At 36.2% G+C, this 20,547-nt stretch overlaps 1 protein-coding gene across 8 annotated transcripts in view; it reads right to left on the bottom strand.

The window, feature by feature from the left end:
• PTBP3 (polypyrimidine tract binding protein 3) overlaps positions 1-20,547 on the bottom strand; it is a 106,035-nt gene that overhangs the window by 47,407 nt on the left and 38,081 nt on the right. For 6 of the 8 annotated variants that reach the window (XM_081279304.1, XM_081279305.1, XM_081279307.1 and 3 more), the window contains one exon: positions 1,323-1,492. The exons of the other annotated variants lie outside the window; for them this stretch is intronic. In XM_081279304.1, coding sequence (XP_081135430.1) covers positions 1,323-1,492 — 170 coding nt within the window. The remainder of the gene's footprint in view (positions 1-1,322; positions 1,493-20,547) is intronic. 8 annotated transcript variants of the gene reach the window in all.

Here is a 20,547-nt window from a genome sequence, read left to right as displayed (position 1 = left end):
GGTACCCCATAAATATGTATGATTCTTATATACAATATATATGAATGTGTGTGTATATGTGTGTGTATGTATATAGAAATTTTTTAAGTGCAGGGCTGAGAATCAAAACCTACAGCTTTTGTACATGCTAGGCAAGCCACTCTCTGAGCTGCATACACTCTCAGTGCCAATTTTTGTATTATTGTATATCAGTTAAAATATAACTAATTTTAAAAAACCCTATTAACTTACCAAATGAAGCCTCTCTTATATCTCCCTCAAATTATTATTTTTTTTTAAGAGAGAGTGAGAGAGGAGAGAGGGAGAGAGAGAGAGAGAGAGAATTTTTTTAATATTTATTTTTTAGTTCTTGGTGGACACAACATCTTTGTTGGTATGTGGTGCTGAGGATCGAACCCGGGCCACACGCATACCAGGCGAGCGCGCTACCGCTTGAGCCACATCCCCAGCCCCATCTCCCTCAAATTATTAAATAAATTACATATTAATTCTACAACTGAATATACATACTGTTAAATGAGTTTACAGGAAGTCATTATTTTGTACTAGCCTCCTACACAAGGTAGATAAATTTCCAAAATAACAAGTTTCTTTTTCTTTTTTTTTCTTTTGGTATTAGGGATCGAACCCAGGGCTTTGTGCATGCAAGGCAAGCACTCTACCAACTGAGCTATATCCCCAGCCTCCAAAATTACAAGTTTTTAACAGAAGGTTCACAGCAACCCATTAGCATGAGCTCATTCTACCCAAACATGTTTACCCTCTGCTTTAATTCTTACAATAATCCACTTAGTAAGAAAGTGTTGTTTCCACCTTAAAAATGCTAACCATTCTATCATGTCCAGCTTAACACTCATACTATTTTATAGAATTAAGTATTGATTAATTCTAACATCTCACATAGAAGTCAATTAGGCCTTAAAAATCATTGTAATTTTGTCTTGTGACAATATTATACATTTCTATCTAGATTTTGGGAAACTTCACCATTCTTTGTCAAATATGGTGTGATTTATATCCTCTCTATCAGGGTCTTCTAGTAATCACAGGATGTTTTCATAAACCATCTAATGAGTAAAATACAAAACTATTTCTTGTTAGGAAGGAAAACGTTTATAAATCAACAAGTGGTAAATACTATTATTTTTGCATTAATATTTGTTGATTCCTGGTATACCAAAAAAAAAAAACAAAAAAAAAAACAAAACTCTTCTACTTTAAAAATTAATGATCATAAAATTTAGAAAATAAGAAAAGTTGAAAAATTATCTGTAATACACCCAGAGATAATCATTCTGTGTTACTCTTTAAATATTACATACCTGGCTTTTTCCTTTCAACATCAAAAGATTAGTTACTTTGCCAAATGGTAGACCTAATGATATGACCTCTGCTTCGGTGACATCACATGGAATTTTGCGAAGATGGAGAACACGGGAAGGTGAACAGGGAGGTCTATCTCCTTTAAATTTCTTGTTGTCATTCCCATTAGCTAAAAAACAAGATTTTTAAAAATTACTAAAACTAATATGGTTGATATACTAAATCAACTATATTGTCACAATTGATCTTCTAGAGGTTTAGAATGTGAAATTCAGAAAACTATAGGCATTGCTGGGGGGGAGAGAAGAATGGGAAACAAAATCAACCACATTTCTATGAGTCTTTTTTCTAGTTTTTTTTTTTTTCCACTGTGAATATTAAGCCATTTATTTATTTTTCCAACTCTTTATATCTAAAGACAGCATCTAACTACGCTGCCCTAACTGGCCTGGAACTTTAGATTCTCTTGCCTCAGCCTCTTGAGTGGCTAAGATTACAAGTATGCTCCTTGACTTCATCTTTAACTTCAAGAAAAAGTATTAGTATAAATGAAATACATCATTTCAAATACAGTCATGCGCCACATAATGATTCTTCTGTCAAGAAATGGACCACATACAGGCTTATGATCTCATAAGATTATAAGGGAGCTAAAATATCTCTATCAGCTAGTGACGTTGTAACACAATCCATTATTCATGATTGTAGTGATGCTGGTGTAAACAAACCTACTGTGCTTCCAGTCATGTAAAAGTATATCACATACTATTACATACAGTAGATAATACTTGTAACAATAAACGACTTACTGATTTATACAGATTACAATTTTATCATCATTTAGGGGTATACCCTTTATACTTACAAAAACAAAACAAAAAGTTAACTGTAAAACAGCCACAGGCAGGTCTTTTAGAAAGTATTCTAGAAGAAGGCACTGTTATCATGAGATGAAGGTTCCATGTTACTACCCATGAAGACCTTTCAGTGGGACAAGATGTGGAAGTTGAAGACAATGAAATTGAAGATCCTGACCTTTACATTAAGTAAAATAAAAAGAAAAACTTTTTAAAAATATGAAAATCCCATCATATAAGTAAATTAAGAAAGATATTTTTGTACAGCTAAACAATGGGCCTATACACTGAATCAAAAGCTTTTTTAAAAAAGCTAAAATTTATACAGAAAATGTTATGGTAATCTAAGGTTAATTTATTATTGAAAAAAATTATTATTTTTTTTTACATATTTGGCAGACCCTAAATGTACCATGTTTACAAAGGTACATTAATGTACAATAATGTCTTAGGCCTTTACATTCACTTTTTACTCACTGATTCATTCAGAGCACCTTCAGACCCTCAATAGCCATTTGGGATAAATGCCCTAAACATCTTTTCTATGTTTAGGAACAGAAATACCATTGTATTACAAATGCCTGTAGGATTCAGTATAGTAATAGTGCTATACATATTTGTAGCTGAAGGCAGAAGCTATTTCCACTGGCACGTGGGGTCTGCTGAAACTGCAGGTATCTGCATCTGAGATACATGCTGTAGCTCTTAATGACAGGCTATGCCTTCCAGTGTTGAAACAGACTCCAGCAGCTCACTATCGATTTTTTCTTTCTAGGTTCTTATCTTGTGAATTTGAAGAATGAAATCCACAGACAAGGATGAGTGAGTATAATAGAATTTATTCAAGTATATGTAGAAAAAGAACTCCTGCAGTACCAAAGAAGACCAGACAGGGATTACCACCTAAGTGTTAGTCTAGTAGTTTATAGAGTAAAGAGCACTTGGGTCAATGCTACTGGTCCATATTTATGCTAATTAAATTTTGGAAAAGTATTAATGCTGTTGGTTAACTCTTGAGTCAGAACTTCCATTCAAGTCTGTTCCACTTCCACTTTTTCATAGCTCATCGGTAATCCCAGATGGTGCAGGCTCAGGGATCTAGAAGAGGTGCCAGGTGGGCATGCCCTGTCTTCCCCTAGCTAGCATGGCAGTCTCAGGACCTGTGAGCCAGGACCTGTGCTTCCCACCAGCACAGCAATCCACCAGGGTTGTAGCTCTACCACCAATTCTGGAAAAGATTATTGGGCTGGCTGTGTGGCTAGGGAGCTAGGGGTCATGTCACAATCTCCATTCAGGGAAAGGGCCCTATACAAGTATATCTTTTCTATGTTCAGGTACACAATACCATTGTGCTACAAATAGCTGCAGTATTCAGTACTGTAATGTGCTATACATATTTGTAGCTAAAGATAATGAGCTAGGATTCCAACATGGCGTCGGGCGCAGAGAGATCAAGTCTCTGACCTCTTCAGCTGTGCAGGCATAGGGAGTCGTAAACAACCTAAATCTGTTTGCTCAGGACCACTAGGCAATGCTGGGCGAACAGTCTGGGCCTCTCAGAACACACACTGAGCCCGGATCGGCTGAATTCAAGCTCCCGTTCGCCTGCTTCCCGCAGACAAACAGCAGTGACTCAGCACTAATCCAGCCGGCTGAAACAACTGGTCAGCCCTTCTCATCCTACGGAGGTAAATGCCTACCGAGCCTTCATAGGTAGTGGCCACAGGTTTGAAACGGGGCTTGGGAGACACAGTAAGGACCCACCCATTGCATTGGTCGCCGGGCAAAGGGAAACGAACTGTCGCCATTTGCAAGAGATACCACCATGGCAGAGAACTGACGTCATCAGACTGCGGCGGAGAAGATAACTTCATTGAAACCTGCGGCTACAGGTGTGTGATCCCCTAGCCTTCCCTCTCCACACATCGGGGAAACCTTAAGGGCCCCTCCCAGCTCTCCCGTAAGGGCCCCTCCCAGCTCTCCCGTAAGGGCCCCTCCCAGCTCTCCCGTGAGCACGATAGCCAAACCGAGGGAATCAGAGGTGGCGTGGGACCCGCGGCGTGAACTACTGCTCCCACCAGTGCTGACAGCCGAGGTCTCTTGCACCAGCTACCCGGGGCGTGGCTACCAGAGGGCAAGTAAAATTCGCTGAGGATTCTCAGCCCCAAGCTCTACAAACTTAGGGTCTGAGGGAATAGCAAACTGGAAGAGTGTGCCCAGTCATTCATGAAAACAGGGCTCCCGGGAGCAGCAGACCTGGCGAGTAGCCAGTATTGTGGTCAGAATTGTGGTGAGCGGCACCCGTGAGAGGGGCCTGGTTGGAGGAAAAGTGGGAAGTGACTAAACACAAGAGGAGGCCCTAGGCACTCAGGATTGGAGACTCGCCCAGTCTGGGAGGAGCTGTTGCACAGTGATTGGTTCCCGCGTATTGACAGGAGAAACTTGGCCTGGTAGGCACAGCGCCACCTACTGGAAGAGAAGTTAATCAAACTCTAAGACTGCATTTATTAGTTTTTTTTTTCTTTTCTCTTTTTTTTGATTTGGGTTTTTCTTTCATTTTCATTTTTCTTTCTTGTTGTTTTTTTAAATTTTTTTTTATAATTTTTTAAAATTTCTTTTCTTCTAATTTTAATTTTAATTTTTTTATTATTTTTTTAAAAAGTTTTTTTTCTTTTTTTATTTCCTATTTTTTTCTTCTTTTGTCTTTTCATTTCCTTTCAATTATCTTATCCCCCCTTCCTTGAATTCTACCTGCTTACTCTCATTCTCTTTAGTGACTTCTTCCCTTCCCTTCTAATACCTTTCCTCCCAAACATCTAATAAATTTATAGGAGTAAACAGTAACTCATCAGTCAAACAGAACAAGAAGTAACATGAGCAGCTTCAAAAAGCAAGGAAGAAAAGGAGTACAAACAATGCAGGACAGCCTAAATATTCAGGAGGACCTAGAGTCATCAGAAAAATGGTCATATAAAGAACTCAAGGAACACCTTAGACAGATGGAATGGAACCTTAAAGAGGATACAAGACAGCAAATTCAAGCAGCGAAAGAACACATTGAGAATGAATTACATAAACAGATAAAAGAAGAAGTTAAGCATCTTTATCAGGAGATAGAGATTATAAAAAATAATCAAACAATAATTCTAGAAATGAAGGAAACGATAAACCAAATTAAAAACTCAATTGAGAGTATCACTAACAGAGTGGAGCAAGTAGAAGCCAGAACGTCAGATAATGAAGACAAAATATACCATCTCGAAAAGAGTCTAGCCAACTCAGAAAGGCTGGTAAACGAGAAAAACATCCAAGAGTTATGGGATAACATAAAAAAACCAAACTTACGAGTCACCGGGATAGAAGAAGGTACAGAGAATCAAACCGAGGGAATGAATAACCTGCTGAATGAAATAATTACAGAAAACTTTCCAGAAATAAAAAAGGAAACAGATATACAAATTGAAGATGCATACAGGACACCGAGCGCACAAAATAAAAGTAGACCAACGCCAAGACACATTGTTATGAAGATATCCAATATACAGAACAAAGAGAAAATATTAAAAGCTACAAGAGAAAGGAGACAGATTACATTCAGGGGTAAACCAATAAGGTTCACAACGGATTTTTCATCACAGACACTGAAAGAAAGAAGGTCATGGAACAATGTATTTCAAACACTGAAAGACAATGGATGCCAACCAAGAATTCTGTATCCAGCAAAATTAAGCTTCAGGTATGAAAACGAAATAAAAATCTTTCATGATAAACAAAAGTTAAAAGAATTTGCAGCCAGAAAACCAGCACTGCAAAGCATTTTGAGCAAAACACTACACGAGGAAGAAATGAAAAACAATAACCAAAACCATCAGTAGGAAGTGCCTTGGTAAAGACAGAGGGCGAGGGGAAAGATAATCATGGAGAAACAAACTAAATTTTTTTAAAAAAGGATAAATATCAAACATGGATGGAAGTACAAACAATATATCAATAGTAACTCTGAATGTTAATGGCTTAAACTCTCCAATAAAGCCGACATAGGCTGGTATCATGGATTAAAAAAACAAATCCAACAATATGCTGCCTCCAGGAGACACATCTGATTGGAAAAGACATACACAGGCTGACGGTGAAAGGATGGGAAAAATATACCACGCACATGGTCCTCGTAAGCAAGCAGGGGTGGCCATCCTCATATCGAATAAAATCGACTTCAAGACTAAGTTAATCAAAAGGGATAAAGAAGGACATTATATACTGTTAAAAGGAACTATTCACCAACAACACATAACAATTATCAACATTTATGCACCAAATAATGGTGCTGCGACATTCATAAAACAAATTCTCCTCAAGTTCAAGAATCAAATACACCACAACACAATAATTATGGGTGACTTCAACACACCTCTCTCACCATTGGACAGATCCTCCAAACAAAGTTGAATAAAGAAACTATAGAACTCAATATCACAATCAATAACCTAGACTTAACTGACATATATAGAATATATCAACCATCATCAAATGGATATACTTTTTTCTCAGCAGCACATGGATCCTTCTCAAAAATAGACCATATATTATGCCATAGGGCAACCCTCAGTAAATATAAAGGGGTGGAGATAATACCTTGCATTTTATCTGATCATAATGGAATGAAACTGGAAATCAATGATAAAAGAAGGAAGGAAAAATCCTACATCACATGAAAAATGAACAATATGTTACTGAATGATCAATGGGTTACAGAAGACATAAAGGAGGAAATCAAAAAATTCTTAGAGATAAATGAAAATACAGACACAACATATCGGAATCTATGGGACACAATGAAAGCAGTTTTAAGAGGAAAATTCATCGCCTGGTGGTCATTCTTCAAAAAAAGAAAAAACCAACAAATAAATGAGCTCACACTTCATCTCAAAGCCCTAGAAAAGGAAGAGCAAAACAACAGCAAATGTACCAGAAGGCAAGAAATAATTAAAATCAGAGTGGAAATCAATGAAATTGAAACAAAAGAAACTATTGAAAAAATTAACAAAACTAAAAGTTGGTTCTTCGAAAAAATAAACAAGATCAACAGACCTTTAGCCATGCTAACGAAGAGAAGAGAGAGAACTCAAATTACTAACATACGGGATGAAAAAGGCAATATCACAACAGATGCTACAAAAATACAGAGGACAATTAGAAATTATTTTGAAAACCTATATTCCAATAAAATAGAAGATAGTGAAGACATCGATAAATTTCTTAAGTCATATGATTTGCCCAGACTGAGTCAGGAGGATACACACAATTTGAACAGACCAATATCAATGGATGAAATTGAAGAAGCCATCAAAAGACTACCAACCAAGAAAAGCCCAGGACCAGATGGGTATACAGCGGAGTTTTACAAAACCTTTAAAGAAGAATTAATACCAATACTTTTCAAGTTATTTCAGGAAATAGAAAAAGAGGGAGCTCTTCCAAATTCATTCTATGAGGCCAACATCACCCTGATTCCGAAACCAGACAAAGACACCTCAAAGAAAGAAAACTACAGACCAATATCTCTAATGAACCTAGATGCAAAAATCCTCAATAAAATTCTGGCGAATCGAATACAAAAACATATCAAAAAAATTGTGCACCATAATCAAGTAGGATTCATCCCTGGGATGCAAGGCTGGTTCAACATACGGAAATCAATAAACGTTATTCACCACATCAATAGACTTAAAGATAAGAACCATATGATCATCTCGATAGATGCAGAGAAAGCATTCAACAAAGTACAGCATCCCTTTATGTTCAAAACATTAGAAAAACTAGGGATAACAGGAACTTACCTCAACATTGTAAAAGCTATCTATGCTAAGCCTCAGGCTAGCATCATTCTGAATGGACAAAAGTTAAAGGCATTCCCTCTAAAATCTGGAACAAGACAGGGATGCCCTCTATCACCACTTCTATTCAATATAGTTCTCGAAACACTGGCCAGAGCAATTAGACAAAAGAAATTAAAGGCATAAAAATAGGAAAAGAAGAACTTAAATTATCACTATTTGCAGATGACATGATTCTATACCTAGAAGACCCAAAAGGGTCTACAAAGAAACTACTAGAACTAATAAATGAATTCAGCAAAGTGGCAGGATATAAAATCAACACGCATAAATCAAAGGCATTCCTGTATATCAGCGACAAATCTTCTGAACTGGAAATGAGGACAACCACTCCATTCACAATATCCTCAAAAAAAAAATAAAATACTTGGGAATCAACCTAACAAAAGAGGTGAAAGATTTATACAATGAAAACTACAGAACCCTAAAGAGAGAGATAGAAGATCTTAGAAGATGAAAAAATGTACCCTGTCCATGGATAGGCAGAACCAACATCATAAAAATGGCAATATTACCCAACGTTCTCTACAGGTTCAACGCAATGCCAATCAAAATCCCAACGGCATTTCTTGTAGAAATAGATAAAGCAATCATGAAATTCATATGGAAAAATAAAAGACCCAGAATAGCAAAAGCAATTCTAAACAGGAAGTGTGAATCAGGCGGTATAGCGATACCAGATTTCAAACTATATTACAGAGCAATAGTGACAAAAACAGCATGGTACTGGTACCAAACAGGCAGGTGGACCAATGGTATAGAATAGAGGACACAGAGACTAATCCACAAAGTTACAACTATCTTATATTTGATAAAGGGGCTAAAAGCATGCAATGGAGGAAGGATAGCATCTTCCACAAACGGTGTTGGGAAAACTGGAAATCCATATGCAACAAAATGAAACTGAATCCCTTTCTCTCGCCATGCACAAAAGTTAACTCAAAATGGATCAAGGAGCTTGATATCAAATCAGAGACACTGCGTCTGACAGAAGAAAAAGTTGGCTCCGATCTACATATTGTGGGGTCGGGCTCCAAATTCCTTAATAGGACACCCACAGCACAAGAGTTAACAACAAGAATCAACAAATGGGACTTAATTAAACTAAAAAGTTTTTTCTCAGCAAGAGAAACAATAAGAGAGGTAAATAGGGAGCCTACATCCTGGGAACAAATTTTTACTCCTCACACTTCAGATAGAGCCCTAATATCCAGAGTATACAAAGAACTCAAAAAATTAGACAATAAGATAACAAATAACCCAATCAACAAATGGGCCAAGGACCTGAACAGACACTTCTCAGAGGAGGATATACAATCAATCAACAAGTACATGAAAAAATGCTCACCATCTCTAGCAGTCAGAGAAATGCAAATCAAAACCACCCTAAGATACCATCTCACTCCAGTAAGAGTGGCAGCCACTATGAAGTCAAACAACAACAAGTGCTGGCGAGGATGTGGAGAAAAGGGTACACTTGTACATTGCTGGTGGGACTGCAAATTGGTGCGGCCAATTTGGAAAGCAGTTTGGAGATTCCTGGGAAAGATGGGAATGGAACCACCATTTGACCCTGCTATTGCCCTTCTTGGACTATTCCCTGAAGACCTTAAAAGAGCATGCTACAGGGATACTGCCACATCGATGTTCATAGCAGCACAATTCACAATAGCTAGACTGTGGAACCAACCCAGATGCCCTTCAATAGATGAATGGATAAAAAAAATGTGGCATCTATACACAATGGAGTACTATGCAGCTATAAAAAATGACAAAATCATAGAATTTGCAGGGAAATGGATGGCACTAGAGCAGATTATGCTTAGTGAAGTTAGCCAATCCCTAAAAAACAAATACCAAATGTCTTCTTTGATATAATGAGAGCAACTATGAACACAGCAGGGAGGAAGAGCAGGAAGAAAAGATTAACATTAAACAGAGACATGAGAAGGGAGGGAAAGGGAGAGAAAAGGGAAATTACATGGAAATGAAGGGAGACCCTCATTGCTATACAAAGTTACATATAAGAGGTTGGGAGGGGAATGGGAAAATAAACAAGGAGAGAAATGAATTACAATAGATGGGGTAGAGAGAGAAGATGGGAGGGGAGGGGAGGGGGGATAGTAGGGGATAGGAAAGGTAGCAGAATACAACAGTTACTAATAGGGCATTATGTAAAATTGTGGATGTGTAACCAACGTGATTCTGCAATCTGCATTTGGGGTAAAATTGGGGGTTCATAACCCACTTCAATCTAATGTATGAAATATCATATGTCAAGAGCTTTGTAATGTTGTGAACAACCAATAAAAAAATTAAAAAAAAAGATAATGAGCTAAACCATATATCCTAGGTATGTAGTAAGTAACCCATACCATGTAGATCTGTGTAAGTGTACACACTATGACGTTCCCTTAATAATGATGAAATAGCCTATAATGCATTTCTCTGAAAGCATCCCCATTTTAATTAGGTTACCTCTAAATACTCAAATTTTTGTTATGAATAGAGAACAATATTTATGGCTTTAAATTTTTTTTCTAATTTGTTAAATATTTATAAACAATAACTATACAATAAATTTTAGGAAAGATTATGAAAAAAATTTATATGTATCATATCTAAGATCTGAATTTGAGCTGTTTATGAAAATTAAACTCATTTCTTAGGCATTAAAAGTTTTATTAATTTATTATTTAATTCATTTATTGATATATAATAATCCTATTCATTATTACAGTAGTTCGTTTATTTTTTCGTATTTGGGATTGAACCCAGGAGTGCTTTACCAGTGAGCTAAGTCCACAGCCCTTTTTATTTTTTGTTTGAGAAAGGCTCTTCCTAACTTATTAAATTGTTGAGGCTGCCCTTGAACTTGTGACCCTCCTGCCTCAGCCTTCCAAATTGCTCATATTATAGGCATACACTACTACTCTGGATTCATTATTACAGTAAATCTTAACATAAGTGCCACCTTGTCAAAGATGCAAAGTTTCAACACCATACCAGACTTAATTCATCAGAAAGTTCAGGGCTGGTACCCAGCCTTCTACATTTAAAAATGTCCTCCATGTAATTATGATTCACTCTGAAGTTTGAAAACTGCTGCTATAAAATAAATTCATTATCCTAGCACATAGCTAAGTTTTGTTTAAATCCTATTGGTTTGAACATGGACATAAGTAGAACTGACAAGCCTGTAAGGAATACTAAAGTTTATGCAGATAAGATTCAGAATTTTTTCCAGAAATAGCATAATGTAAGACTTCATATAAATTATTTAAAAGCCAAAAGTTCCACCACAATGCTTTATAATAAAAATGCCATATTTTTCACTATTTGGAGGAAAAATTTCTTTTCAAACACCTTCGAATACCTTTTTTCTAATGAAAGAATAATATCTGTGATCCTAAATTTAAAAATTTCATGAGAACCACATAAAAATCATATACGATAGATTGTACCCACATGTATGGCACAGAACTCAATGTGTTCACAGCACTTGCTCCCAAATTCTCTCTGTAAATGTATGTAGCATCTTATCCAGCACCAACACTATTTATTCTTAGTAGTCCATATAGTCTTCATACAGTAAATGCGACAGTCAGATTATGAATGAGACTCAAATATTTTTAGATCAATTAATCTGGGAACAAAGGATTCCTTCTCCTCTATTTCATCAATTACCAAGAAATTCACCTTTTTCCCCTCAAAAAATCACCACTGATTACATGCTTCCATTTTCTCCTTTCTTATATTTTTTTTAGTTGATGGACCTTTATTTTATTTATTTGTATGTGGTGCATTGTATGTGGAGAATCAAACCCAGTGCCTCACACATGCTAGGCAAGCAAGCTACCACTGAGCCACAACCCCAGCCCCAACTTCCATTTTCACTCTCAATATCACCAACCTCACCTTCTGATCTTGTTTTATTTCCTGTGAGCGCAGTCCCATGTTCCTAGGATTCAGTATCATATCAACCTAACTCAAAAGAGTTTATCATGTCTTAACCTATTCTAAAAACTGACAAGTTTCCAAATACCAATACATGTCCTTTAGTTTGCAGTGTTTAAAAACTGCCTCATTAGAGTCTCAAAAATATCATTATAGTCTAAAGTTAGTTTTTTTAAACCACAAAAATCTCAAAGTATGTCTTAAAATTCCTAGAAAAGACTACGTAACTTGACACTGACACTGAAATTTTTCGAAGTATGAGCAGGCTTATGTGGATTAACAATAACAACAAAAGAACAATGTGAAGGAATATTTTTTTTAAATTCTAAGTTTGCAAAATGTAAATGCCAAAAACCAAGTTATTTGCGCTTTCACTTATGTTGCACTATATCAGATGAAGACCTACTTTACCAAAAATATGCTACTGCAAATCATTTTAAGATGTTAATTGATCCATAGGATTGAAGTGCCTGGATTCTGTTAAGGAAGGGGAAGGGCAAAGAGGGAAAGCATAGCACTTGGGCTGCCTATAAATCAAACACCTGTTCTGCACAGGTTACTTGACATTACTGAACCTCAAGGTTCTTCTTCCATAAAATGAGCATAACAACAGGGATGCTATAAAACTTAGTTTAATTTTCAGTTGTCTTTTAAATGTTTGTCAGAATGTCTAGCACAACATTATTAACAATGTGTCTTGCTATTCTTAAGACAAGTTGTTTTACTTTTACTTTGAAATTACCTTCTTCTTTGTTTTTCCCCCAGTAACTGATGACTGAACCCAGGGGAACTCTACCACTGAGCTACATCTCCAGCTCTTTTTATTTTGAAACAGGACTCACTAAATTGCCAAACCTGGCCTTGAACTTATGATCCTCCTGCTTCAGCTTCCTAAGAACAGCTGGGATTAAAAGTAAGTACCATGATACTCCACATATATATGTAGTTGAATACAACACCTTTATTTTATTTATTTATTTTTATGTGGTACTGAGGATCGAACCCAGTGCCTTGCATGTGCTAATGCTTTAAAGCGAGTGCTTTACCACTGAGCCACAACTCCAGCCCCACTTCTACTTTTTTGATGTCAAAATGATGATTTTATTTTTTTTTCTCTCTCGATGTCATTATTTGGCCAAATTAAGAAAATGCTCAAAATTAATTGAAAATGTTATCATATGAAATCTAAAAAGATATCTAAGTCATTTAGATCATCAGAAAAAGTTTGTATCTGAAGATTTGATAATTTCAAAATGGAGAATGTATGTAATTATAGCCATAATTTAAGAAAAGCCAACAAGAAACAAGAAAATTTTAATCCACCAAGCACACAAATTTGAAGAATTATTCTCTGTACAAGAGAATAGATACAATTTTAATATGAAAGTAAGCATTTGAAAAACTTGAATATTTCGTTGCATTCTGTCAGAAAACATACTGGAAACAATCAAATGCATACTACATGTTAGTCATGTTCTAAAAGAGTTATGTGGAAGTGTTTTTTTTTAAATTCATATATTCTTACTTCAAAACTGGATATTTCAAAACTGGAGGAATTTGTCAGGAAAACTACCTTAGATGTTATGGATTTTTTTTTAACAATTAAATTTATGAGGGTATACTTTTAGATATAATAAAAATCCATCCACATCTTAAGTGTAGATTTTGATGAGTTTTGACATGTGTTTACCAATATGACAACCACAAAAATTAAGATGTAGGATATTACCATCAAATATCCCAAAATGTTTCCTAAAGACACTTTGCAGTTTGTAGGCCTTCCAAAGTCCCCAGACCCAGACAATCTGACTCTATTCTGTTTAATTAATCTAAATGTCCATCATTTGCCACTACCACATTTTCTTGATTTCTAAAGTTTTATAACAATTCTTGAAATCAGGTTCTTTTTTTAAAATATTTTTTTAGTTATTGATGGACCTTTATTTTTATTTATTTGTGTGTAGTGCTGAGACTCAAACCCAGTGCCTCGTGCATGCTAGGCAAGCACGCTATCACTGAGCCACAACCCCAGCCCTAAAATCAGGTTCTTATTTCAGAAAAATTCATATCTTAACAATTTTAGTCATCCAAACTACAAATATCCCAGTATCTCTGCCTCCCAAATAGATGAAATCATAGGCATATGCCACCACATTCAACGTAAGAAATTACTACTAAACCCTAATAGCATACATAATATTATTTTTTTAAATGAGAATTTTTAATATTTATTTTTTAGTTCTTGGCGGACACAACATCTTTGTTGGTATGTGGTGCTGAGGATCAAACCCGGGCCGCACGCATGCCAGACTAGCGTGCTACCGCTTGAGCCACATCCCCAGCCCAGCATACATAATATTAAAAGACTAATAAAGCCATTTCCACCCTCATCATCTGAGATAAAAGCTAAAACTCAGTGTTAACAAAATACCTTAAAAAACTTAAAAGAGAGCTGGGATTGTGGCTCAGCAGTAGAGCGCTTGCCTAGCACGGGTGGGACCCGGGTTCGATCCTCAGCACCACATAAAAATAAAGGCATTGTGTTGTGTCCATCGACACCTAAAAAATAAATATAAAAAAAAAAAACCTCAAAGGAGGCAAGATTTATTTTGGCTTCGGGTTTAAGAAGTTTCAGTCCATAGTCAGCTGGCCTAATTGCTATGTGCCTGTGGTGAAACAGAATATCATAGTAGGGAGGGTATACAGAACAAAGCTGTTCACCTCATGTTGGCTGCAAAAGCAAAGAGAAAGAGACAGAAGAGTCCAGGGACAAGATATTGCCTCCAAAGGCATGCTCCTAAAGACCTACTTCCTCCAACTAGGCCCTACCACCCACAGTTTCACTACCTTCGAATAATTCATTAAGCTATGAATTTATCAATGAATTACTCCATTAATGATGTTAAAGCCCTCATGGTCCGATCACTTCCCCAAAGCCCCATATCTGAGCATTGCTACATTGGGGACAAAGCCTTCAACAAATGAACATTTCAGGGACATTATATATCCAAATCATAACAAACTCCTTCAGGCAGTAGGATAGAAGAAAGGGAAAATAGTATAACAACGCAGAGATACCACAGAAGTCCCATGTAATACATCTATTTTTATCTCATTAGCCAGGACTTAACCATACGATCATATCCAGCTATAAGACAGAAAAGTAGTTATTTAATCTGGGTGGCAAGTATCCAAAGAAGGGCTGGGGATGTGGCTCAAGCGGTAGCACTCTTGCCAGGCGTGCGTGCGGCCCGGGTTCGATCCTTAGCACTACATACAAAAAAAGATATTGTGTCTGCCGAAAACTAAACAAAAAATAAATATTAAAATTCTCTATTCTCTCTCTAAAAAAAAAAAAAAAAAAAAAAAAAAACAAAGAAAAATTAGCAATCTGTTACTAAACAGAATGGAACGCCTGGCATGCGTGCGGCCCGGGTTCGATCCTCAGCACCACATACAAAGATGTTGTGTCTGCCGAAAACTGAAAAATAAATATTAAAAATTTTTTAAAAATAAAAAAATAAAAATAAAATAAAATAACATCTAAAAATGTGGACTCATATATAATTATCCCAGATGGAAAGCAATACCACACTAAAAAAATCAACATTTTACATTAATATATAAATTCACCTAAGTCAAATCAGAACCCCTAAGAGAGAATGGGGATTCTATTTTAGAACTACATGACATAGAGACGGGAGGAGGAAGACGCGCCAGGCGCACAGCCAGACCAGAGGAAGTCCCACCCCGCCCTGAGTGCTAGTCCCGAGGAAGCCCATCAACCCTTAAAACCCATCAAAGCGAGTGTGGCTACCAGCACGGTTCTGCAGCTGATCCAGGTACCCTGTTTCCAACTCCCCCACCCTTAGCTGCGATAACTCAAAATATTTCCCACAAGCTTTTAGGGGTTGTAGCTATCAACGCAAAACAACAACTCTACAGGCACCTGGTTTCTACCTCAGAGACTAGAGTAGGGAAGATACAGGTGGAAGCTCATTTCCTTTCACACTGGCTATACCCACCACCCTGAATACAGAGGCTCAAGCTAGGAATAGACAACGCCACCTACTGGAAGCAAGGAAAACAGTGTTCTGAGAGACTTTTTTTTTCTCTTTCTTTCTCTCTTCTTCTCTCTCTTCCACAACTTCAGCATATGTGAAACCAAGAACTGTGCATGAACAATCAAATTAACAAAGTAATATAATATAGAGGAATTGCATATACCCCACCTCCCCCCCATTTTTTTTCTTTATTTCTATCTTAGTTCCCTTTTCCTTCTCTTATTTCTCTTTTCTTCCTTGTTATTTTCTTTTTCTTTAATTCGTATTCTCTCTATCCCACTTTCAATCTCTTAACTTGTGCTATCTATACATAGGGTAACTAGCTAAATAGATAGGAGGTTGAGTCTATACATTCTTCATAAATTACCAGTCTAGTGGTTAGAGTTCTCCAAAGGTGCTAAGTTATTTTAACCTCATACCCTCACTCCTTTCCCTCTAAGTATAACATCCTTCGTCTGAAATTAGGTTTTCTATATGCCATCAGATCTGGTACGCCTTTTATGAAACTAATGAATATATTCTTAAGTAATAATTAAAACCAATATCTATAGTCTTAGAATGTAACTATAAATGTATTAATAATGAAAACTTGTGCTTAGATAATGTACTGTTAATATTGGGATCTGTTAACATTGTCTTTCTCCACAAAAGAGGGATTTTGGAGCTATACAAGAACAATACAAATATATAAGGGGAAAAACATTAGCACAACAGTTTCACAAAGCTAGAAAGAATCATGAGCAGTATGAAAAGACAAGGAAAGAGAGGACCACAAACAATACAGGTCAATTCAACATTAGATGAGGTAATATCTGCAGCTGATGGAATGTCAGACAAAGAGTTCAGGATATACATGCTTCAGATGATCTGGAGTCTCAAGGAAGACATTATACATCAAATTCAGACAACGAAAAATCACTTTGACAATGAATTGCATAAACAAATCCAAGAAGCAAAAGATCAACTCTATAGGGAGAGAGAGGATATAAAAAACAAACAAACAGAAATCCTGGAAATGCAGGAAACAATAAACCAAATTAAAAACTCAAATGAGAGTATTACCAGCAGAATAGAACACTTAGAAGATAGAACTTCAGACAACGAAGACAAAGTTTTTCAACTTGAAAAGAACAGAGAGCTCAGCGAGAATGTTAACAAATCATGAGCAGAACATACAAGAATTATGGAATAACATCAAGAAAACAAACCTAAGAGTTATTGGGATACAAGAGGTTACAGAGGTCCAAACCAAGGGAATGAGCAATCTATTCAATGAAATAATACTAGAAAACTTCCCAGACTTAAAGAATGAAAAAGAAGTCCAAATACTAGAAGCCTACAGGACACCGAATGTACAAAATCATAAAGATCCACACCAAGACACATAATAATGAAGATGCCAAACATACAGAATAAGGAGAGAATCTTAAAAGCCACAAGAGGGAGGAAGCAGATTACATTTAGGGGTAAACCAATCAGGATAACTGGTGATCTTTCAACACACACTCTGAAAGCTAGACGATCCTGGAACAACATATTTCAAACGCTGAAAGAAAAAGGGTTCCAACCAAGAATCGTGTATCCAGCGAAATTAAGCTTCAGGATTGAAGATGAAATAAAAATCTTCCACAATAAACAAAAGTTAAAAGAATTTGCAGCTAGAAAACAAGCTCTTAAAAACATCCTTGGCAAAACATTACAGGAAGAGGAAATGAAAAATAACAATGAAAACTGACCGCGGGAGGTAGTACAGTAAAGGAAAAACTAATCATAGAGGAAAAACAAATCATGTTAAGTATCGTACATAACCAAATATGGCTGGAAATACAAACCATATCTCAAAAGTAACCCTAAATGTTAATGGCTTAAATGCACCAATCAAAAGACATAGGCTAGTAGAATGGATTAAAAAAAAGATCCAACAATATGCTACCTACACAAGACTCATCTGATAGGAAAAGACATACACAGACTGAAGGTGAAAGGTTGGGAAAAATCATATCACTCATATGGACCCCGGAAGCAAGCAGGGGTGTCCATACTTGTATCAAATAAAATAGACTTCAAGCCAAAGTTAATCAAAAGGGATAAACAAGGACACTACATACAGCTCAAGGGAACCATACACCAACAAGACTTGACGATCACTAATATATATGCCCCAAACAATGGTGCAGCTACGTTCATCAAACAAACTCTTCTCAAGTTCAAGAGTCTAATAGACCACAACACAATAATCATGGGAAATTTTAACACACCTCTCTCACCAATGGACAGATCTTCCAAATGAAAGTTGAATAAAGAAACCATAGAGCTCAATAATACAATTAATAACTTAGACTTAATTGATATATACAGAATATACCACCCAACATCAAGTGGATACACTTTCTTCTCAGCAGCACATGGATCCTTCTCAAAAATAGACCATATATTATGTCACAGGGCAAATCTTAGCAATTACAAAGGAGTTGAGATACTATCATGCATTTTATCTGATCATAATGGAATGAAATTGGAAATCAATAATAAAATGAGAAGAAAAATCCTACATCACATGGAGATTAAACAATATGCTACTGAATGAACAAAGGGTTACAGAAAACATCAAAGAGGAAATTTAAAAATTCTTAGAGGTAAACGAAAACTCAGACACAACATATCGAAATCTCTGGGACACTATGAAAGCAGTACTAAGAGGAAAATTCATTTCATGGAGTTCATTCCTTAAAAGAAAGAAAAGCCAACAAATAAATGACCTCACACTACACCTCGAAGCATTAGAAAAAGAAGAACAAATCAGCAGCAAATACAGTAGAAGGCAAGAAATAATTAAAATTAGAGCTGAAATCAATGAAATCGAAACAAAAGAAACAATCGAAAAAATTGACAAAACTAAAAGTTGGTTCTTTGAAAAAATAATAAGATTGATAGACCACTAGCCACGCTAACAAAGAGAAGAAGAGAGAGAACCCAAATTACTAGCTTACAGGATGAAAAAAGCAACATCACAACAGACAATTCAGAAATACAGAAGATAATTAGAAATTATTTTGAAACCCTATACTCTAATAAAATAGAAGATAGTGCAGGCATCGATAAATTCCTTAAGACATATGAACTACCCAGATTGAATCAGGAAGATATAAAAAACCTCAACAGACCAATATCAAGTGAGGAAATAGAAGAAGCCATCAAAAGACTACCAACCAAGAAAAGCCCAGGACCGGATGGATATACAGCAGAGTTTTACAAGAACTTTGAAGAAGAACTAATACCAATACTCCACAATCTATTTCAGGATATAGAAAAAGTGGGAGAACTTCCAAATTCATTCTATGAAGCCAATATCACCCTGATTCCCAAACCAGACAAAGACACCTCAAAGAAAGAAAACTACAGACCAATATCTCTAATGAACCTAGATGCAAAAATCCTCAATAAAATTCTGGAAAATTGTATACAAAAACATATCAAAAAGATGGTGTACCATGATCAAGTAGGATTCATCCCTGGGATGCAAGGCTGGTTCAACATACGGAAATCAATAAACATTATTCACCACATCAATAGACTTAAAGATAAGAACCATATAATCATCTCGAGAGACGCAGAAAAAGCATTCAACAAAGTACAGCATCCATCTTTGTTCAAAACATTTGAAAAACTAGGGATAACAGGAACTTACCTCAACATTGTAAAAGCTATATATGCTAAGCCTCAGGCTAGCATCATTCTAAATGGAGAAAAATTGAAGGCATTCCCTCTAAAATCTGGAACAAGACAGGGATGCCCTCTCTCACGACTTCTATTCAATATAGTTCTCGAAATACTGGCCAGAGCAATTAGACAGACAAAAGACATTAAAGGCATTAAGATAGGAAAAGAAGAACTTAAATTATCACTATTTGCGGATGATATGATTTTATACCTAGAAGACCCAAAAGAGTCTACAAAGAAACTATTAGAGCTAATAAATGAATTCAGCAAAGTGGCAGGATATAAAATCAACACGCATAAATCAAAGGCATTCCTGTATATCAGCGACAAATCTTCTGAACTGGAAATGAGGAAAACCACCCCATTCACAATATCCTCAAAAAAAATAAAATACCTGGGAATCAACCTAACAAAAGAGGTGAAAGACTTATACAATGAAAACTACAGAAACCTAAAGAGAGAAGTAGAAGAAGATCTTAGAAGATGGAAAAATATACCCTGTTCATGGATAGGCAGAGCTAACATCATCAAAATGGCGATATTACCAAAACTTCTCTATAGGTTCAATGCAATGCCAATCAAAATCCCAATGGCATTTCTTGTAGAGATAGATAAAGCAATTATGAAATTCATATGGAAAAATAAAAGACCCAGAATAACAAAAACAACTCTAAGCAGGAAGTGTGAATCAGGCGGTGTAGCGATACCAGACCTCAAACTATACTACAGAGC

Source organism: Spermophilus citellus (genome assembly GCF_964194105.1).
Source record: "Spermophilus citellus genome assembly, chromosome: 2".
Classification (NCBI taxonomy): Eukaryota; Metazoa; Chordata; class Mammalia; order Rodentia; family Sciuridae; genus Spermophilus; species Spermophilus citellus.
This window is presented reverse-complemented; position numbering and strand designations above follow the sequence as displayed.